The 17,632-nt window shown below is 42.0% G+C and overlaps 1 protein-coding gene across 1 annotated transcript; it reads left to right on the forward strand.

Moving 5' to 3' along the window:
- The first annotated feature begins 496 nt into the window (after window positions 1-496).
- LOC147735034 (uncharacterized) lies at window positions 497-12,472 on the forward strand. The gene is made up of 2 exons (XM_086953135.1): window positions 497-1,115; window positions 8,373-12,472. Exons 1-2 carry the CDS (start codon window positions 982-984, stop codon window positions 8,980-8,982), a joined length of 744 nt encoding a protein of 247 aa, XP_086809261.1. The 5' UTR covers window positions 497-981; the 3' UTR covers window positions 8,983-12,472.
- Window positions 12,473-17,632: the final 5,160 nt, after the last annotated feature.

Here is a 17,632-nt window from a genome sequence, read left to right on the forward strand (position 1 = left end):
ATGATGGGTCATTCATTTGAAGGATATCCACTGATGAATAGGACATGAGCACACTTTGTAGCATTGCTGAGTGCAGGCTCGAGGCAGAGCCTCAAACTCTAAACGCTAGGCTATTTTCATTTTGTGCACAGTACAAGCTATTGCACAGACAGGTTGTAAATGCACTCCACACCGGGATAGGATACAGTTAACACTTGGTTTTGTGTAGCATTTATTCAGTCTAGGTAAACTTGCTGGCGAGTGTCACTCGTAGTATGTCACTCATATTTAGACTGAATATATGAAAATGTCACACATAGCAATCTGAAACCTTGGCAGCTTTGGAGTATCTTCAACTGACGGAGCGTTACACCGTATTACCATACTTTTTAAGCCCTTGTTGACTTTTCAGCTCACGCCCTCGCCAACCCAATACTATTGACATCAATAGGAACCAATAATGATCGTGGACTCTGGGAAGCAGCTAAAACAAGTGTCCACTCTCAGAGCCGCTTACAGGCAAAGACGCGCAATCGACGGCGTGACGTTGCGTCGCGTGCATGGCGGGCGGCGTTGCTGTTGCTGTTTCCAGGCTTGAGCTTGTAAATGGGGTTCGGCGCCCCTTTCTGGTCCGGCTGTCGACGGACCCTGACCGGACGTGTTATTGAAACGACAATATCACGCTCCCCTCGTTACAGAAGAGGGCTAGTTCTCGCCGCTTGGAGCAACGCGCGTCAGTTTCCACTTAGTTATAAGTTAAAAATGTAAATAAAATATCACCATTAGAAATGCGACTGCCTGAACGTGGTTTATATGTGGCTAGGGGCGGGGACAACGACGTAGACAGCTGGTTAAGTGTCGGTCTGACTCAGTACGTGGTTCTGTCTTCACGGAGCAGCGGGGGTCTGGGGTATTCCCTATACTTTTAATTTAAAGCATGCATTATACCAGCCGCCGCGAGTTTTAAACTCCACGGCGTGACTGAAAGCCGCCCTGCGGAGCATGGCTGGGCTCCCCAATTCACTGGGCCTGCTGGCTGACTACGCCTCTTCCAGCGATGAAGGAACGTCCGACGAAGGAGATACTCTGGCTGGAGGTGTCCCCTCTGGCGGTGCCCTGAAACCCCATCTGTCTGGGTAAGTCCTTCGCCATAACTCCGAGAGCGCTGTGCTTGGCTTCAATGGGCGCAGAGTTCCTGTTACAAAAAGGAGATATGTAAAAAAAAATATATATACTGATAGGCGCTATGACCAGAGTGTCCATGAGAGGAAAGCATAAAGGACCGCTGGAATAGATGTACGAATACAAATTAGCAGCAGTAATGTTTATATGCATGGTAAATCAATCGCCCACCAATATAAAACTACACTGGTACAGATAACCGATATGGCAGACACGTGATTTACAAGCAATAATAGGCTGCATTGTTTACTTATTGGAACATCCCATGTTCTTTCATTAACTGTGGACCTCCTAGTTGATACCAAGCTGCAGTCTTCTTAAGTAGCACTAACTGTGTTTACTTCGAAGTTTGGAGGCCTCCCATCTCCCGCTATTCTATGCCTTCTAGCTAAGTAATCACAACGTTGACATTTTAATGCCAGTTTGAGTGTCTTCTCCGCACTATTCATCAGGTCACTGCAATGACATTGGTATAGTAGCAAAACCTTGGAGCATAAATGGGGTTTGTACGAAAAGTGCGGTTAGGAAGGTGACCGGGAACATTGTGTGTGGTCCAGGTCAAGGAGAAAAGAGACTTTCAAATTCTGCAGGAAGTACAGAACTGGCTTTCTCTCTGTGTGTACTGCTCCTGAAAAAAGATAGGCTGTCTTGCATTGTTAGAACCTGCCTTGCACTGCAACAGCCTGAAATCCTCTCGTAGCCTCCACTGCTCTGGTGTACTTTGCAGAGTCAGACAAAGAGCAGGTGTGATGCTTCAATGCCCATCTCAACCGGAACCCCAAGCAGTGTGCTAGATGCAGCAATATTACAGATGCGAAGCCACCATGTGCATCTGTAAGTGACTCCCAGTGTTGTGTAGCATGTGATTGCCTAAACTTTGAACTTTCCACAGAAACTCTGAAGAGTCGTAAGAGCCTACTGAACGGCAACATATGCGCTCACTTTGCTCCCTGATCAGAGACTACACTTGGATACCCTATGTCAAGCTCAACTATGATTATTATCCTGATTTCATATACCCCTGCCCCCCCTGCTGAGCAGATCACGATTTATCATATTTATAGGCTAACGCAAACCATACAACTTCTCAGTGCAGCTGAACATGTTTAATCAATTTTTAATCCAGAATAACACTGCATGGGCAATACATTTTTTGAGTGATACGTATGCATCCTGAATTAGTCGTTCTGACCAACACTATGTTAAAAGAGTAAGCCTCAGGTGTTCAAACTCTCCCTTTCCTGAAAGTCACAGCCAAAATAGAGGGACTCTAGTACCTGTGTTTCTAAGGTAGGTAGCAGTATTTGTCACAAGGATTGTCAAGCTGCCCTTGAGTCACATATCCCCCAGAGAACAGGCCTAACAAAAATATTTAGACTTTAATTAAAAAAAAACAATTTTCAACTATTTCGAACGAAGTATTCAACTTGCAAAAAAAACAAGTATTTGCAATGCAATAGGTCTCGCATTAGGAAAGTTTGAGCTATTGGTATTGTAAATGACAATTTTTTTATTTATGTGTTGGTTTTGAAAATAGCGAAATTAATAGCTTTGTCATTTACAATGCCAATAGCTATACATTTCGCAAATGTGACACCTATAGCATTTGTAATGCAATATGTGTTGTATTTACATGAATTAGATAAATTGATATTACAAATAACAATGGCCTTTATTTTTAAAAAATAAGTAATACTTAAATAAAAGTTATTGTAATTTATAACGGCAATAGCTTAAACTTTTGTAAATAACTTTTGTGAAGATTTTGTTCAGTGTATTTTATTGTGACGAAAATCCAAGAACAGAAGGGAAATATTAACATCTTTTTGCTATATTTGTAATAAAGCTTGAAACATTGAGAGAACACATTTGAACCAGTTGTTGAATGGTTGCACGGATTGATGCTGTGGTGGCGACAAGTGATGCTGTGGCGTTCAGTGATGCAGTGGTAGCGGATAGTGATGCTGTGGTGCCCCTGAGTGATGCTGTGGTGCCCCTGAGTGATGCTGTGGTGGTGCTGAGTGATGCTGTGGTGGTGCAATAGATAGAGTGAGTGCGATAGATAGTGAGTGCGATAGATAGATAGAGGGAGGGCGATGGATAGATAGAATGATGGCGATAGAGTGAGGGCGATAGACAGATAGAGAGAGTGAGGGCGATACAAAGAGTGAGGGTGATGGTTAGAGTGAGGACGATAGACAGATAGTGAGGGCAATAGATAGAGTAATTATGTGGCGTGTAATTATGTGGCACTCAGTGGCATTTGGAGTGTATGTTTCGTTGAGCGCAGTGTAAAGATGTAGCATATAATTATATGGTACTAAGTGGAATTTGGAGTGTATGTTGCGTTGAGCGCAGTGTAATTATGTTGCATATAATAATGTGGCACTCACTGGAATTGTGTGAGTGTATGTTGTATTCAGTAGAGTGTAATTATGTGGCACTGAGTGGTATTTGGAGTGTATGTTGCATTGAGTGCAGTGTAATAATGTGGCGTGTAACTATGTGGAACTGAGTGGTATTTGGAGTGTATGTTGCATTGAGTAGAGTGTAATTATGTTGCGTGTATTATGTGGCACTGAGTGGTATTATGAGGAGTGTATGCTGTATTCAGTATAGTTTAATTGTGTGGCTTGTAATTATGTGGTACTGAGTGGTATTGTGTGGAGTGTGTTGCATTCAGTCGAGTGTAATTATGTGGTGTGTAATTATGTGGCACTGAGTGGTATTTGGAGTGTATGTTGCATTGAGTGCAGTGTAATTATGTGGCATATAACTTTGTGACACTGAGTGGTATTTGGAGTGTATGTTGCATTGAGTGCAGTGTAATTATGTGGCACTGAGTGGTATTTGGAGTGTATGTTGCATTGAGTGCAGTGTAATTATGTGGCATATAACTGTGGCACGGAGTGGTATTTGGATTGTATGTTGCATTGAGTGCAGTGTAATTATGTGGCACTGAGTGGTATTTGGAGTGTATGTTGCATTGAGTGCAGTGTAATTATGTGGCATATAACTGTGGCACGGAGTGGTATTTGGATTGTATGTTGCATTGAGTGCAGTGTAATTATGTGGCGTGTAATTATGTAGCACAGAGTGGTATTTGGAGTGCATGTTGCATTGAGTGCACTGTAATTATGTGGCATTGAGTGGTATTTGGAGTGCATGTTGCATTGAGTGCAGTGTAATTATGTAGCATATAATTATGTGGCACTGAGTGGTATTGTGTGGAGTGTATGTTGCATTGAGTGCCGTGTCATTATGTGGCATGTAACTATGTGGCACTGAGTGGTATTTGGAGTGTATGTTGCATTGAGTGCCGTGTAATTATGTTGCATGTAATTATGTGGCACTGAGTGGTATTATGAGTGTATGTTGTATTCAGTAGAGTGTAATTGTGTGGCTTGTAATTATGTGGCACTGAGTGGTATTGTGTGGAGTGTGTTGCATTCAGTAGAGTGTAATTATGTGGTGTGTAATTATGTAGCATATAATTATGTGGCACTGAGTGGTATTGTGTTTTGCTATGCTATGCTTTGTTATGCTATGCTATGTTTTGTTATGCTATGCAAAGTTTTGTTGTGTTTTATTATGCTATGCTTTGTTTTGCTATGCTATGTTTTGTTATGCTATGTTTTGTTATGCTATGTTTTGTTATGCTATGTTTTGTTATGCTATGTTTTGTTATGCTATGTTATGCTATGTTTTGTTATGCTATGCTAAGCTTTGTTTTGTTATGCTATGTTTTGTTAAGCTATGCTATGTTTTGTTAAGCTATGCTATGTTTCGTTGTGTTTTGCTATGTTTTGTTATGCTATGTTTTGTTATTTTATGTTATGCTATGGTTTGTTTTGCTATCCTATGCTTTGTTTTGTTATGCTATGCTATGCTTTGTTATGCTATGTTTTGTTATGCTATGCAATGTTTTGTTGTGTTTTATTATGCTATGTTTTACTATGCTATGTTTTGTTATGCTATGTTTTGTTATGCTATGCTATGTTATGCAATGTTTTGTTATGCTATGCTAAGCTTTGTTTTGTTATGCTATGTTGTGTTTTGTTATGCTATGTTTTGTTGTGTTTTGTTATGCTAAGTTATGTTTTGATCTGCTTTGTTATGCTATGTTTTATGTATGCTGTTTTGTTATACTATGCTTTGTGTTTTGCTATGTTTAGTTATGCAATGCTTTGTTTTGTTATGCTATGTTTTATCTTATGATATGTTTTGTTATGCTATGTTTTGTTGTGTTTTGTTATGCTATGCTTTGTTGTGTTTTGCTATGCTATTTCTTGTTTTGTTATGCTAGGTTTGGTTTTGCTATCCTATCCTATGTTTTGTTTTGTTATGCTATGTTTTGCTATGCTATGCTAGGTTTTGTTATGCTATGCTGGTGAGGGTGTGCGAGGGTGAGTGAGGGTGTGTGAGGGTTAGGGTGTGTGAGGGTTAGGGTGTGTGAGGGTTAGGGTGTGTGAGGGTTAGGGGGTGTGAGGGTTAGGGGGTGTGAGGGTTAGGGGGTGTGAGGGTGTGTGAGGTTGAGAGGGGAGTGAAGGTGAGTGAGGGTGGGTGAGGGTGTGAGGGTGAGTGGTGTGAGGGTGAGTGAGGGGGTGTGAGGGTGAGTGAGGGGGTGTGAGGGTGAGTGAGGGCGTGAGGGTGTTAGTGAGGGGGTGTGAGGGTAAGGGTGTGTGAGGGTGTGTGAGGATGAGGGGGTGAGTGGGTGTGAGGGTGAGTGGGTGTGTGAGGGTGAGTGAGGGTGAGAGGATGTGAGGGAGGGTGAAGGGGTGTGAGGGTGAGGGGGTGTGAGGGTGAGGGTGTTTGAGGGGCTGAGGGTGAGGAGGTGTGAGGGTGAGTGGTGTGTGAGGGTGAGTGGGGGTGTGAAGGTGATGGTGTGAGGGTGACAGGGTGTGTCAGGGTGAGGGGGGTGAGGGTGAGTGAGAGGGAGAGGGTTGTGAGGGTGTGCGAGGGGGTGTGAGGATGAGGATGAGGGTGAGTGAGGGTGTGCGAGGGTGTGAGGATGAGGATGAGGGTGAGTGAGGGTGTGCGAGGGTGTGAGGATGAGGATGAGGGTGAGTGAGGGTGTGCGAGAGGGTGAGAGTGGGTGAGGGTGAGGGTGAGTGGATGTGAGGGTGTGTGATGGTGAGGAGGGGTGACCAGAGACAGACAGAGGCCACTGGAGACAGTCAGAGAGCAGCCTAGACAGGGAAGAGAGAGGGAAGAGAGAGCGGAGAGTGAGAGGGAAGAGAGAGCGGAGAGTGAGAGGGAAGAGAGATTGCAGAGTGAGAGGGAAGAGAGTGAGAGGGGAGAGAGAGTGGAGAGTGGAGAGGGGGGAGTGAGAGTGGAGAGGTGAGAGTGGAGAGGTGAGAGCAGAGAGTGGGGAGAGAGCAGAGAGTGAGAGGGGAGAGAGGTCTGACTCTGAGATGAGAGCGGAGAGTAAGGGGGGAGGTCTGACACACTGAGACGAGAGTGAGAGAGGTCTGACACTGAGACGAGAGTAAGAGAGGTCTGACACTGAGACGAGAGTGCAGGGACGGTGACAGCAGAGTGAGCTCTGACTCAGAAGTGACAGGCGGGTGAGTGCGCCGGAGGTCGAGTCTCCGGCGATGGTCGGGGTCCGAGATGAGACAGAGGCCGGGACTCAGCAGTGCTGCGCTCCACTGCTCAGCATCAGATTCACTCTTTCCCCCCCCCCCTCCTCCCCTCCCTCTACTCGTGCGCTTCACACAATGGGACATTAACGCAGGGCTAGAATACACTGCAGGAAGGCGCTTGTCCCCACGCAGGCCAGGGAGCGGTGACTCGTGTACTATACAGCGCACTGTGCACGTCACGAGGACACACCACTGAATCACACAGTGAACGCAGGCACACTCCCTCCCGCCCCTGGGAGCACCCCCCCCCCACCCCCCCCCCCCATTATTCCTAAGAGTCTAATTAAGTGCTAATATGTACTGATGGGAGGTGGGGAGGGCATGGGCTTGTGAATGACCTATTTGTGTGTGCCCTACAAAGATTCGGCTTAAACAATAAAGAAATATTTTAAAGAAAGGGGGGGTGGAGTACAGTGTGTGAATGGAGTAAAGGACAGATGGGAGAAAGATGGAAACGGAAGAAAAGAAAGTCATACGGGTGAAAACAGAAAGGTGAGGCAGGGAAAGGGAGAAAAAGAGGAGGTTTTGTGCCAGAGCGAGGAGAAAACGTGGTAAGAGCAAAATGAGAAAACAAAGACAGTCTGTTGAAGGAACAGCAGGGATGTCAAGAGAAATAAGACAAATGAAAGAGGTAGCAGACAGAAATGTGAAGAGTGAGAGGAAGGAGAAAACAATACCAGGGCCGGATGACGAGCAAAATAGGGATACAAGGTTGGGGATTAGGGAAAAGAAAAAATAGCAAGCAAAGGGCACAAAAGAAAGAACGAAAGAGGAGACAGGGTGAAAGAGGGAAATCACGCCCCGTGAGATCTAAAAAAAGAGAACACACCAACTGTGACAAGCTCTTGGCATTGCTGTGGGGAGCGGCCGTGAAGTGTGAAGCAGTGGGCGGGGAAGCAGATCCCTTTGAAGCTGCTGGGCAGAAATGCGAGTAGCAGCCGTGAAGTGTGAACCAGTGGGCGGGGCAGGAGCAAATGGTAAGGGCAGCCTTTGAAGAGCAAGGCAAGGGGACAGAAGCGCGGTCACGAGCACGTGCACTTCTACAAATCTGCATCGTGAAGTCAGCTTTGTGGTTTGACTGCAATAGGTCTCTCTGCGAAACCTAAAAAATGAAATTGAAAAATGAAGAGATTTTTTTTTTCACTCCACTTGATTGGGAAAAAAAATAGTCATGCTCATTCCATTTACATAAATAAATACTTCTTTTGAAACATATTTTGGCATTTTGCTTTGGACCACAAACACCAGGTGTGCTATAAGATCACCAAAAACTTGGACTTTTATATTTATAAAGAAACATTTATTTATGTTTGATCGAGAATGTGCACAAAAGCCAAACCTGAAAAAAGGGGATAGTGATGGGATGTGAAGCCCTTTCTGTTAAGTAATTAAATATTTGTTGGTCCTTTTTGCTGATTGTCGGCGTCTACCAGTAATTGTACCATAAAATATTTTTGGACTGCTGTATACAAAATGAGTTTTGTAGTAGGAATTTTGCCCTTGAGTGTTATTGTTTGTAGTTTCTTACTGATTAATGTTCCTAAAAACTTCTTTCCCATCTTACAGAACAGCAGTGAATTATTTTGAAGGCAGCGACAGCAGCAGCAGCGATGAAGACACCGGTAACAGTACTGTTGACACGGCCTGCTCAATGGACGCTGCACCTGCCTTACCAATGTCCTCTGTGGATTATTACTCAGAAACACGTCTACCAGCCCCCAAACTAGGGCCAGTGGCTGAGTCTTATCAGATGCATGGACAGTCTGGTGTCTTTGCCAACCCATTTCGGGAAGAACAGAAAGCAAAGCTCAGCCTTTTAGAGAAACATGTGCAGCTGACATTGCAGGAGAAGCCAATGGAAATTGGTGGCCGCAAAATCTGCCTGGCATACCGGAAAGATGGGCGATGCCGCTTTGGCAGCAACTGCAAGTTTGCACATGATAGTGATCTACTAGTAGCTGCAAATGCTGTGATCCCAGGAATGCATTCTGAGGAGGCACCTGCGTTTACCTCTACCAAAGAGTGGGCTGGCGAGGAAGGAATTGTTGTTTTTGAAGATGTGCAGCCTCAGCAGGGGAAAAGAAAGTCTGGACTTAGCCAGACATTAATACCCCCAAAGCGTGCTTTGAAACATTACAAAGCTCAGTTGGGCAAGGAGCAGCCCTGGGTTTTATAGAGTTTTCGACAACTACCAAAAGTGATGAAAATTAACTGATGGACCTAAGCCAATGGTTTCTGCACCATTTAAACCACAGGATGAGCAGCTTTGTTTATTTAAAGTAAAAAATGCCATTGATTACCACAGTGAGAAGAGCAGTCACACAATCCATTTTCAAAGACCTGGACCTTAGATCTGTCCTTGTTGTCCATGAGAATAACCAGAACTGTCTGGTTCTGTTTTTTAAAAAAATCAATATTATGAAAGAAACCATGTGTAATTCAGTCCAGTTCATCAGAACACAGGATTTTGTCCTTAGTCTATGCCCCTCCTGGTGTACTGCGAGCAGGACAGGTGTGTGACCCTTAATGTTGTTAACTTCTTATGAAAGGCAGACCTAAATGTTGAAAAAAAATGGTTTGCCATCGAAAGGAATATGAATACTGCATGCTTATCGCACCTTACCAGACCTACTCATTTTTTGGATAGGGGCTGTCATTGAAACAAAACCTTTCTTTCTAATTGCTCCTTGGCATTTTGCACTTCCTTCATGAGGTGTTCTGATATTAATTCGGATATTAAAAGTTGCTGCTATTCCCGTCATGTTTGTGAAGTACATTGTGTAGATATTGCATTATCTTGTGCTTTAAATTAATTCTGTACGGTACAACCAAATTTCCCTTTGGGTGAGGGAGTAATACGTGTTTGCATATCCTCTCTTAGGCATCCTGACGTTAGGATAAAAAGAGCTGATAATATGTGAATACGATCAATTAACAATATAGTTGGGACTGCAAAGGTTTGTGAAAACCTACATAGATGAACACTGAATCCAAGTCGAATTGCTTGGGTGCAGGTACTAACTTCGCCCAGCCTCCTATATGTGCACATTTAAAACGTAATGACTTCCTGTGATGGTGTATAATTCCAGGACAGTTGCTGACTAGGCTGATAAGCCTCAGCTTCTTTTAGAACGGTGGACACAGGTGACGTGAGGCCTGTTGAGCAATACAAAGTACCTTAAACAGAATGCTCTCCTGCATCCACAACTAGAAAAGTTGTTTTCTGTGGCCACAAAGATACAGTCCAAATAGTTCACAGAATAACTACAGTAATATTTTGAATGTGCTGAAGCAAAGCATACAAGAGAAGGCCCAGCTATAGCTTGTTATATTCTACAAATGGTGAAGGTAAAGGCATTCATCAACATTGCATATTGATCGAAAAGGAGAAGATATTAGCCAGATGAATAGCAGATGTTTTATTGTAGTTCGTGGAGTATCCACAGACAATGATAACCAAATTGTAAAGGTATCACTGAGCATTTTAGTCAGCCACAATCCGTATTTAGGTTGAATTTAAGAACATTCTGACTTGTCTATTGGTCAATGGTCGTTAAATAATCACTAAACGGTAAAATGGTATTGCTAGTGTTCTGGTTTAGTTGCATGACAATCCAAGTGTCTTCTGCGATTCCGGCTGAGGCCAATCGATCATTAAGTTGGTGCTGCAGAAAAGGGCCAGCATGTCTGTCAGTATATTCTTGAATTATCTGGCGGGGAGCAATGATGTCTGCAGTATAGTCTCTGTGCTTGTGGGCAGTGTAAATCAGCAACAAAGCAGGCCAGAAGTTTCAGTATAGTTTCATTGAGACATCATTTTCTCTGCAAGTTTTGCCACCAACAAGAGCAGTCAGTGAAAGGGACCTGAAGCTTGAGGGATCAGGAAGATCTAGATTTTTTTTTTTAAAGTGGAATAAATAGCTCCTACTTCATGGCTTGAAGAATAATTCCGATAGTAGTTTAGGATGTTTTCTCTGGTAAGAACTATAGCTGGTGGAAGGAGGTATAAAATGCAGATGGGATAGAGATTACCAGGAAAGCCTGATTTTCAGGAAAATCAGTTGCTAAGTTGCAGTGATAATAGGGCGCAGTGAGCTGGTAGAGAAGTTACTATGATGATGTAAGCCGGGATCAGAATGATTTAAGAGGAAGCTTGAATGCAATAATTTGTTTTTGTTTTTCAGTAAGAATTGTAAAATTGTTATTATAGACCAGTTGAGGGGGGGGTCAGTATTTAGAATTTGCACTACATTTGTTTTAAGTCCAGAGACAATGGAAGAAAGCATGCTTAAAGTATTGGAGGAGGGCCTCATCAGGGTGAATTTTTTTGCTGTTAGTAGAAGTTTTTATATTTTTTGTTGTTGGAATTTATATCCGAAAATCTCCTGCTGGGAAGAATCATTTCCCAAATCTTCTGAGTCTACTTGAAAATGTGAGGTTCCATGATCATGGCTAACCTCAGTGGAGCAGGTATTGCAGCCACCAACACACATGCTATTATTCTCTGGGGCAAGCCTTATCCATAACAGCATATGAGGGCCAATTTTTGCGAGGTGTCTTGTTCCACCTGGATGAGCTCCACTGCAGCGAAAGAGGCTGGGAGAATGAACCATTGGGGAATTGTCCATCCCTGAATGGCTAAGTGGTGTTTCTAGGATTGATGTTTGGACTGATACTTGTACTGGCTGCTCCAGTTGGGTCAGGTGGACTTGTGACCAGGGCTGATCCTCTGCCCTTAGAGCAGCCCTGAAGACTGTAGAACCTAAAAAGATATTTAGGCTTAGGGGCAATGGAACCTTTTCCAGCATTTTGTTTCGTACCAGGTAAAAATATGAGAAGAATGTTGAGGATGTCACAGAGTCACAACATATGCTGCAAGATCTTGGATCAGATGGCTGTGGCAACTCCTAAGGCTTGGACAATTTTGATCTATCAGCCATGGAGTTCACGAATACAGAGGGAGAGCTAGCCAGTATAGAAACCACTGGGGAACTTTATCCTGAGGTGATGCACCACTGGTGCAGACTCCTAAGAACACAGCTTTGTCACGAAGCTCATTGCTAACCCTTGCTCTTCCAAGAAGTGGACGAGCACTAATGGCAGTCACATACTCTGACGTGGATCGTCTGGTGTTGGATGTCCTTTAACAGTGCTGGAGGGATAGATGTCCTGAATGACTAGCTCTTTGGGGGATTAGTGTTTCCACTTATTCAGAGAAGACTTTTAGCATGTTTGAGGACTTGGATACCTACCTTCTGTGAATCTTCTTGCGTTGAGGCTCTCTAGTCACTTACAAGGTGGTGCCCCCCTTAGCAGTCACCTGAACAGCACCAGAACTGAGCTAAACTGCAGGGGCAAAGATGTTAGGAGATGACTCACCGGATCAGTGTCCGAATGCACAGCATCAAAACCTGTTTCTTATATAACTAAAAATTCAACAGTTTTCATAGTTAGACTTGATAGCAATAAAAGTCAGTCAGTATATTATGTAAAACAAACTAATTCTCAGGTAGACTGCTGTGGGATCAACAATATTACGTTTTCATACAGCAAACAAGGCAAATTATTTCGAAACTTGACTTTACAAGAGGACAAATATTTGTACTATTGACTGTTTACAAACAATAAAAAAAATTGTCTTTTTTTCTTCTCAGACAGTCACCTCACCGCTTGCTGATTGTGCAGTTCTCTGTTCTTCTTGTTAATAGTATGCTATTGCACAACTTAAAAACAAGCACTGTCTGGACTCACTCCACAATGATATGCTCTCTATTATGAATGTTGATTCATGCATTATGTACATACCATACCGTTTTCAAAGTTGTCAATTTCTAGATTACTTGAAAGAAATAAATAAATATATATATATATATGTCTTCACACGCCGGTTCCCAGTTTCCCGGCCATTGAGCGCTCGATATGGGTGCGATCCCTACGGCAGAACCTCGCCGTTAATTATTTAACACTCCTCTGCTGTTTAGACGAAAGTAATGGGCACACTCCCTCTGAGTTCCACAAATAGATTTATTTAAATCTCATCAGCAATGAAAACAACACGATCTACGCGTTTCAGTGCTCCTAGCACCTTGCTCACGATCACTTTCTCAAGATTTTTTCAACACATTTAAAGCAATCTTAGTGTTTGATGTTACATCACATCCTGTTCTTAGTAGCTAGGCATTGTGGTATTTGTGGTTTTTAACAATTTGTTTATAAAAAAAAAGTCTCTAAGTGAAATTAAACCATTCATTTAACAAGAGAATTCAATAAACCCTTTGCTCTCTTGCTTGAGCTCTTTATGATATTAGCTGACGTTATAATTTTCGCCATTATGTTTAGCCAACTCAGTTCATCTTGTCCCTTTCAATCCCTCTAGTGGGATTTGTCAACTGTTTGTTGATTGGGTACCCTTATTTTAGGATCATCAAGTCTTGTTTTGAAATGGTTTTCAACCTCACAAGTTCACTTGTTATGTTCCTCATTTGTCCATATTAGAGATGAATATATAACTCCTCCGATTGGTTGAGGCCATGCGGACTTAAAGTTCTGAAATTTAGGATGTGGCGTGACTCCTTTTGTCTCAGAATTTTTTCGCGATCTCCTCCACGTATGTTCTTTGGTATTGTTTCTATCCCAAAGAATTTCAGTTTCAGCCAATCTCCATTGTGCTTTAGCTCCATATGTTTTGCCACTGCATTAGCTCTGTCCTTATGTACAGTGGCTCTCACATGTTCCATTATTCGTTTTTTTAGTTCTCCTTTGGTGCTACCTACATACATTAGGGGGCACGGACATTCTATTCCGTAGTCTGTGAATTCCGTTTTGCATGAAATTAGTTGTCGTATCTGCCATTTTTTGTTATTACGCATTGGTATTTCCTTGGTCTGTTTGGCAATTTGGCACATTTTGCAACCATAACATTTCACGAAGCCAGTGGTTTTGAGCCAGTCTTTCTTTTTGTTGGGTTTGCAGTGACTATGAATCAACTGATCCTTCAAGTTCGGTGCTCTCCTGTATGTAACCACTGGATGTTGACCCACTAGCTTCCCTAATGTGTCATCCAAATGTAGAATCTTCCAGTTTTTTCTCATGATTTGGACAAGTTTTTTACTGTTTTCAGAGTAATCAGTGATGAGTCTGATGGGTTCTTGATCACTTTTATTTTTGTTTGATCGTTTCAAACATTCCTGTCTAGGTTTTTCATTCGCTTTTTTCCAACATTTCTCAATGTTGCCCTGATTATATTTGCGATTTTTGAATCTTCGTTTTGTTGTAGCACTGTGTTTCTGCCATTCAGAATCTTCGCTACATATTCTTCTGATGCGAAGAAACTCACCATATGGAATGCTTGAGATCAGGGAGGCCTGGTGGAAACTGGTCGCTTCTAGTGTTGCATTGGTAGCCGTTTCTTTTCTGTGCAGCGTCGTGTGGATCTGATTATCTTTGATGTAGATACGCGTATCCAGGAATGTTACCTCTTTTTTGTTAATTTCATATGTGAAAGTTAATCCTGTCATACTGCTGTTGATGATCCTGTAATAATCCTGGAATTCTTCTTGGGTTCCATCCCAGATGATCAGAAGGTCATCTATAAACCTTATCCAGCACATAATTTTGCCAGTGAATTGATCATATTCTGATGCCCAGGCTATTTCCTTTTCCCAGTATCCCATTGTGAGACACGCGTAATTTGGGCTGAATGAAAAACCCATTGCGGTTCCACTGGATTGTCTGTATAACTCTTCACCAAACAGAAAGATATTTTGCGATAGGCATAGTTCAATCATATCTAATAACATTTGGTTATGGTTTTTATATTTGATGTCTCTGTGTTGCAAAAAGTAATTGCATGCCTTTATTCCAGTGTCATTTTGTATGTTCGTATACAAAGATACGACATCCATGGATATCAGTTGATAATTTTCTTGCCATGGTGTATTTTCCAGTCTTCTTAAGAGATCATTAGTATCTTGAATGTATGAGCTTAGTTGTATGACATGTGGTTTTAGGAAGTGATCAATATAGTTTGAGACAGGTTCCAAAAGGGAGCCCTTTGCAGATAAAATTGGTCTTCCTGGAGGTTTATTACGATCTTTGTGGACCTTTGGCAGGAAATATATTGTAGCTGTTGTCGGGTGGCTGGTTGTTAGATACTTTTGTTCATCTTCATCAATCAAGTTATTCAGTTTCCATTGTCTTAATTTTTCATCCAACTTGTTCTTTATTTCGGATGTAGGATTAGTTTTTAGCCTCTCGTAGTATTTGATATCTTTCAATTGTCTATGGGCTTCAATGATGTATGAACTCTTTTCCCAAATCACAATATTTCCTCCCTTGTCCGCCATTTTTATTTCTATCTGGTCATCTTTGCATAGATTTTCTAATGCTTTTCGTTCCTCTGGGGTTAAGTTATCTTTGTAGTTGGATCCCTTGATTTTATACAAGTCCTGGATCACAGCTTCTTGAAAACTATCCACCTTGTTTCCAGCCGGTAACTGGGGATAAAATTTCGATTTGGGTTTTAGTTTGCTGATGCCTGCTCCTGTTTGTGCAATTGCTTGACTGACCGTTATTTCATTTTCATCGGTTACATCTAGATTCGGAAGTGTGGTGTATGCCTCTGCTTCTTTTACACATACATTTGAGGTGCTTTCTTCTTCCATTCGTATATTTTGGGAATCTTTTTTGTTTTTATTTTCATCAAAGAACTTGGCCAATTTGATCTTTCTTATATATAGATGGAGGTCTATTCGTACTTGAGCAATGTTCATCTTTTTCTTAGGGCAAAAGTGTATGCCTCGTTTTAATAACATTGTTTCTGTTTCAGTGATTGTTCTTTTGGAGAGGTTAATGATTTGCAATTCATTATTTATTTCCCCCTCTTCTGACGCATACTCCGTGTTTCCGTGCCCACTTTTTTGGTTGATTGATTTTGTTCCTGTTGCCCCTTCTTGTCTTTTTTTGTTTGTGGTCCATCGTTGTCCTCTTCCCCTTCCTCTTGATTGATTTTGTGCACCTCGGCTCTGTTCCCACTGTCTTTGTTGTAGTACAAGGCGCATATCTCCTAAAAAAGGCATCCTTTCGTTGTTTGCTGATGTACTTGGTTCGCCTTCATTTCCTTCCATTGAGATTAATGAACATGAGGAAGATGCACTGCTGGAAAGATTTGAGCCACGTTTTTGTGGGGACAGTTGTTTAAAGAAGTCGTATTTCCTGGAGAAGGTAAATATGCAACCCTCCTCATAATCCACAGTATCACGTATGAATTTATTATGCTTGCGTTCTCTCACTGTATCCTCATGTTTTTCAATTTGGCTTTCTAGTTCCTCCTTAAATTCGATCATTTCATTGTTAAGTTTTAAGGATGTGACTTCTTTCTCCATTTCCTTTAGTTCTTTCTGTATTTTATTCAGGCTGATTTCAATGTGTTTCACAAGAATTGCTACTAATCCCAGAGACGATTTTAAGATGAATTCACCCCATTCTTCAAGTAACTCATTTGATGTATCCTGATGGCTGGGCATCAACATAATTCTCAAGCCCCTTGGAATCCTTTGCACTTCCAGATATTTCTTAAGTGTAATAAATTCCCAAGATTTGTTTATCTCTTTGCGGCTCAATTTTTCCCACATTCTCAATTTGCTTTTAACATCCGATTTGGGGGTATCCGATTTTGTTTGTTTTTCCCCTTTATCTTTGTCTGCATTTCCTTTCACAAACATCGTTGTCAGCAATTCATCTCGTTTTGCTGCCCTTTGTGCCATTATGTTTGCAATTGCTGATGTTTATCTTTAGTCTTTTTATCGTGGCCTTGGTAACTCAAAGGTCGTACTTGTACACATTAAACAGATAGGTTATTTCCGCGCGTTTCATACCGTGATGAAATTCAAGTCGCGATGCTTCCAAAACCCAATGTGTAACATTTCCGACACAAAACTTACTGCTTTGCTTTTTTTCAAACGCCTTACTCTTGCGGCTTAACTCCTTTCCCACACAAACACACTCTTACCTCCTCACAGAGCGGTGTGTATGTTACGAGTTGTTGCCGTCTCCTCCTCTCGTCAGCGTTCACTCCGGTCGGGTGAAATTGAATCTTCACACGCCGGTTCCCAGTTTCCCGGCCATTGAGCGCTCGATATGGGTGCGTTCCCTACGGCAGAACCTAGCCGTTAATTATTTAACACTCCTCCGCCGTTTAGATGAAAGTAATGGGAGCACTCCCTCTGAGTTCCACAAATAGATTTATTTAAATCTCATCAGCAATGAAAACAACACGATCTACGCGTTTCAGTGCTCCTAGCACCTTGTTCACGATCACTTTCTCAATATTTTTTCAACACATTTAAAGCAATCTCAGTGTTTGATGTTACATCACATCCTGTTCTTAGTAGCTAGGCATTGTGGTATTTGTGGTTTTTAACAGAGACTTTTTTTTATAAACAAATTAAGTGAAATTAAACCATTCATTTAACAAGAGAATTCAATAAACCCTTTGCTCTCATGCTTGAGCTCTTTATATTAGCTGACGTTAAAATTTTCGCCATTATTTTTAGCCAACTCAGTTCATCTTGACGGCAACAACTCGTAACATACACACCGCTCTGTGAGGAGGTAAGAGTGTGTTTGTGTGGGAAAGGAGTTAAGCCGCAAGACTAAGGCGTTTGAAAAAAAGAGAAGCAGTCAGTTTTGTGTCGGAAATGTTACACATTGGGTTTTGGAAGCATCGCGACTTGAATTTCATCACGGTATGAAACGCGCGGAAATAACCTATCTTTTTAATGTGTACAAGTACGACCTTTGAGTTACCAAGTGCCACGATAAAAAGA

Source organism: Lissotriton vulgaris, chromosome 1_2 (assembly GCF_964263255.1).
Source record: "Lissotriton vulgaris chromosome 1_2, aLisVul1.2, whole genome shotgun sequence".
Classification (NCBI taxonomy): Eukaryota; Metazoa; Chordata; class Amphibia; order Caudata; family Salamandridae; genus Lissotriton; species Lissotriton vulgaris.

Bases quoted from the DNA above. Each gene is read 5' to 3' on its own strand.
- LOC147735034 (XM_086953135.1), top strand. From the start codon at position 982: ATGGCTGGGCTCCCCAATTCACTGGGCCTGCTGGCTGACTACGCCTCT. The intron at 1,116-8,372 runs GTAAGTCCTTCG...CCCATCTTACAG, and splicing joins CTGAAACCCCATCTGTCTGG to AACAGCAGTGAATTATTTTG.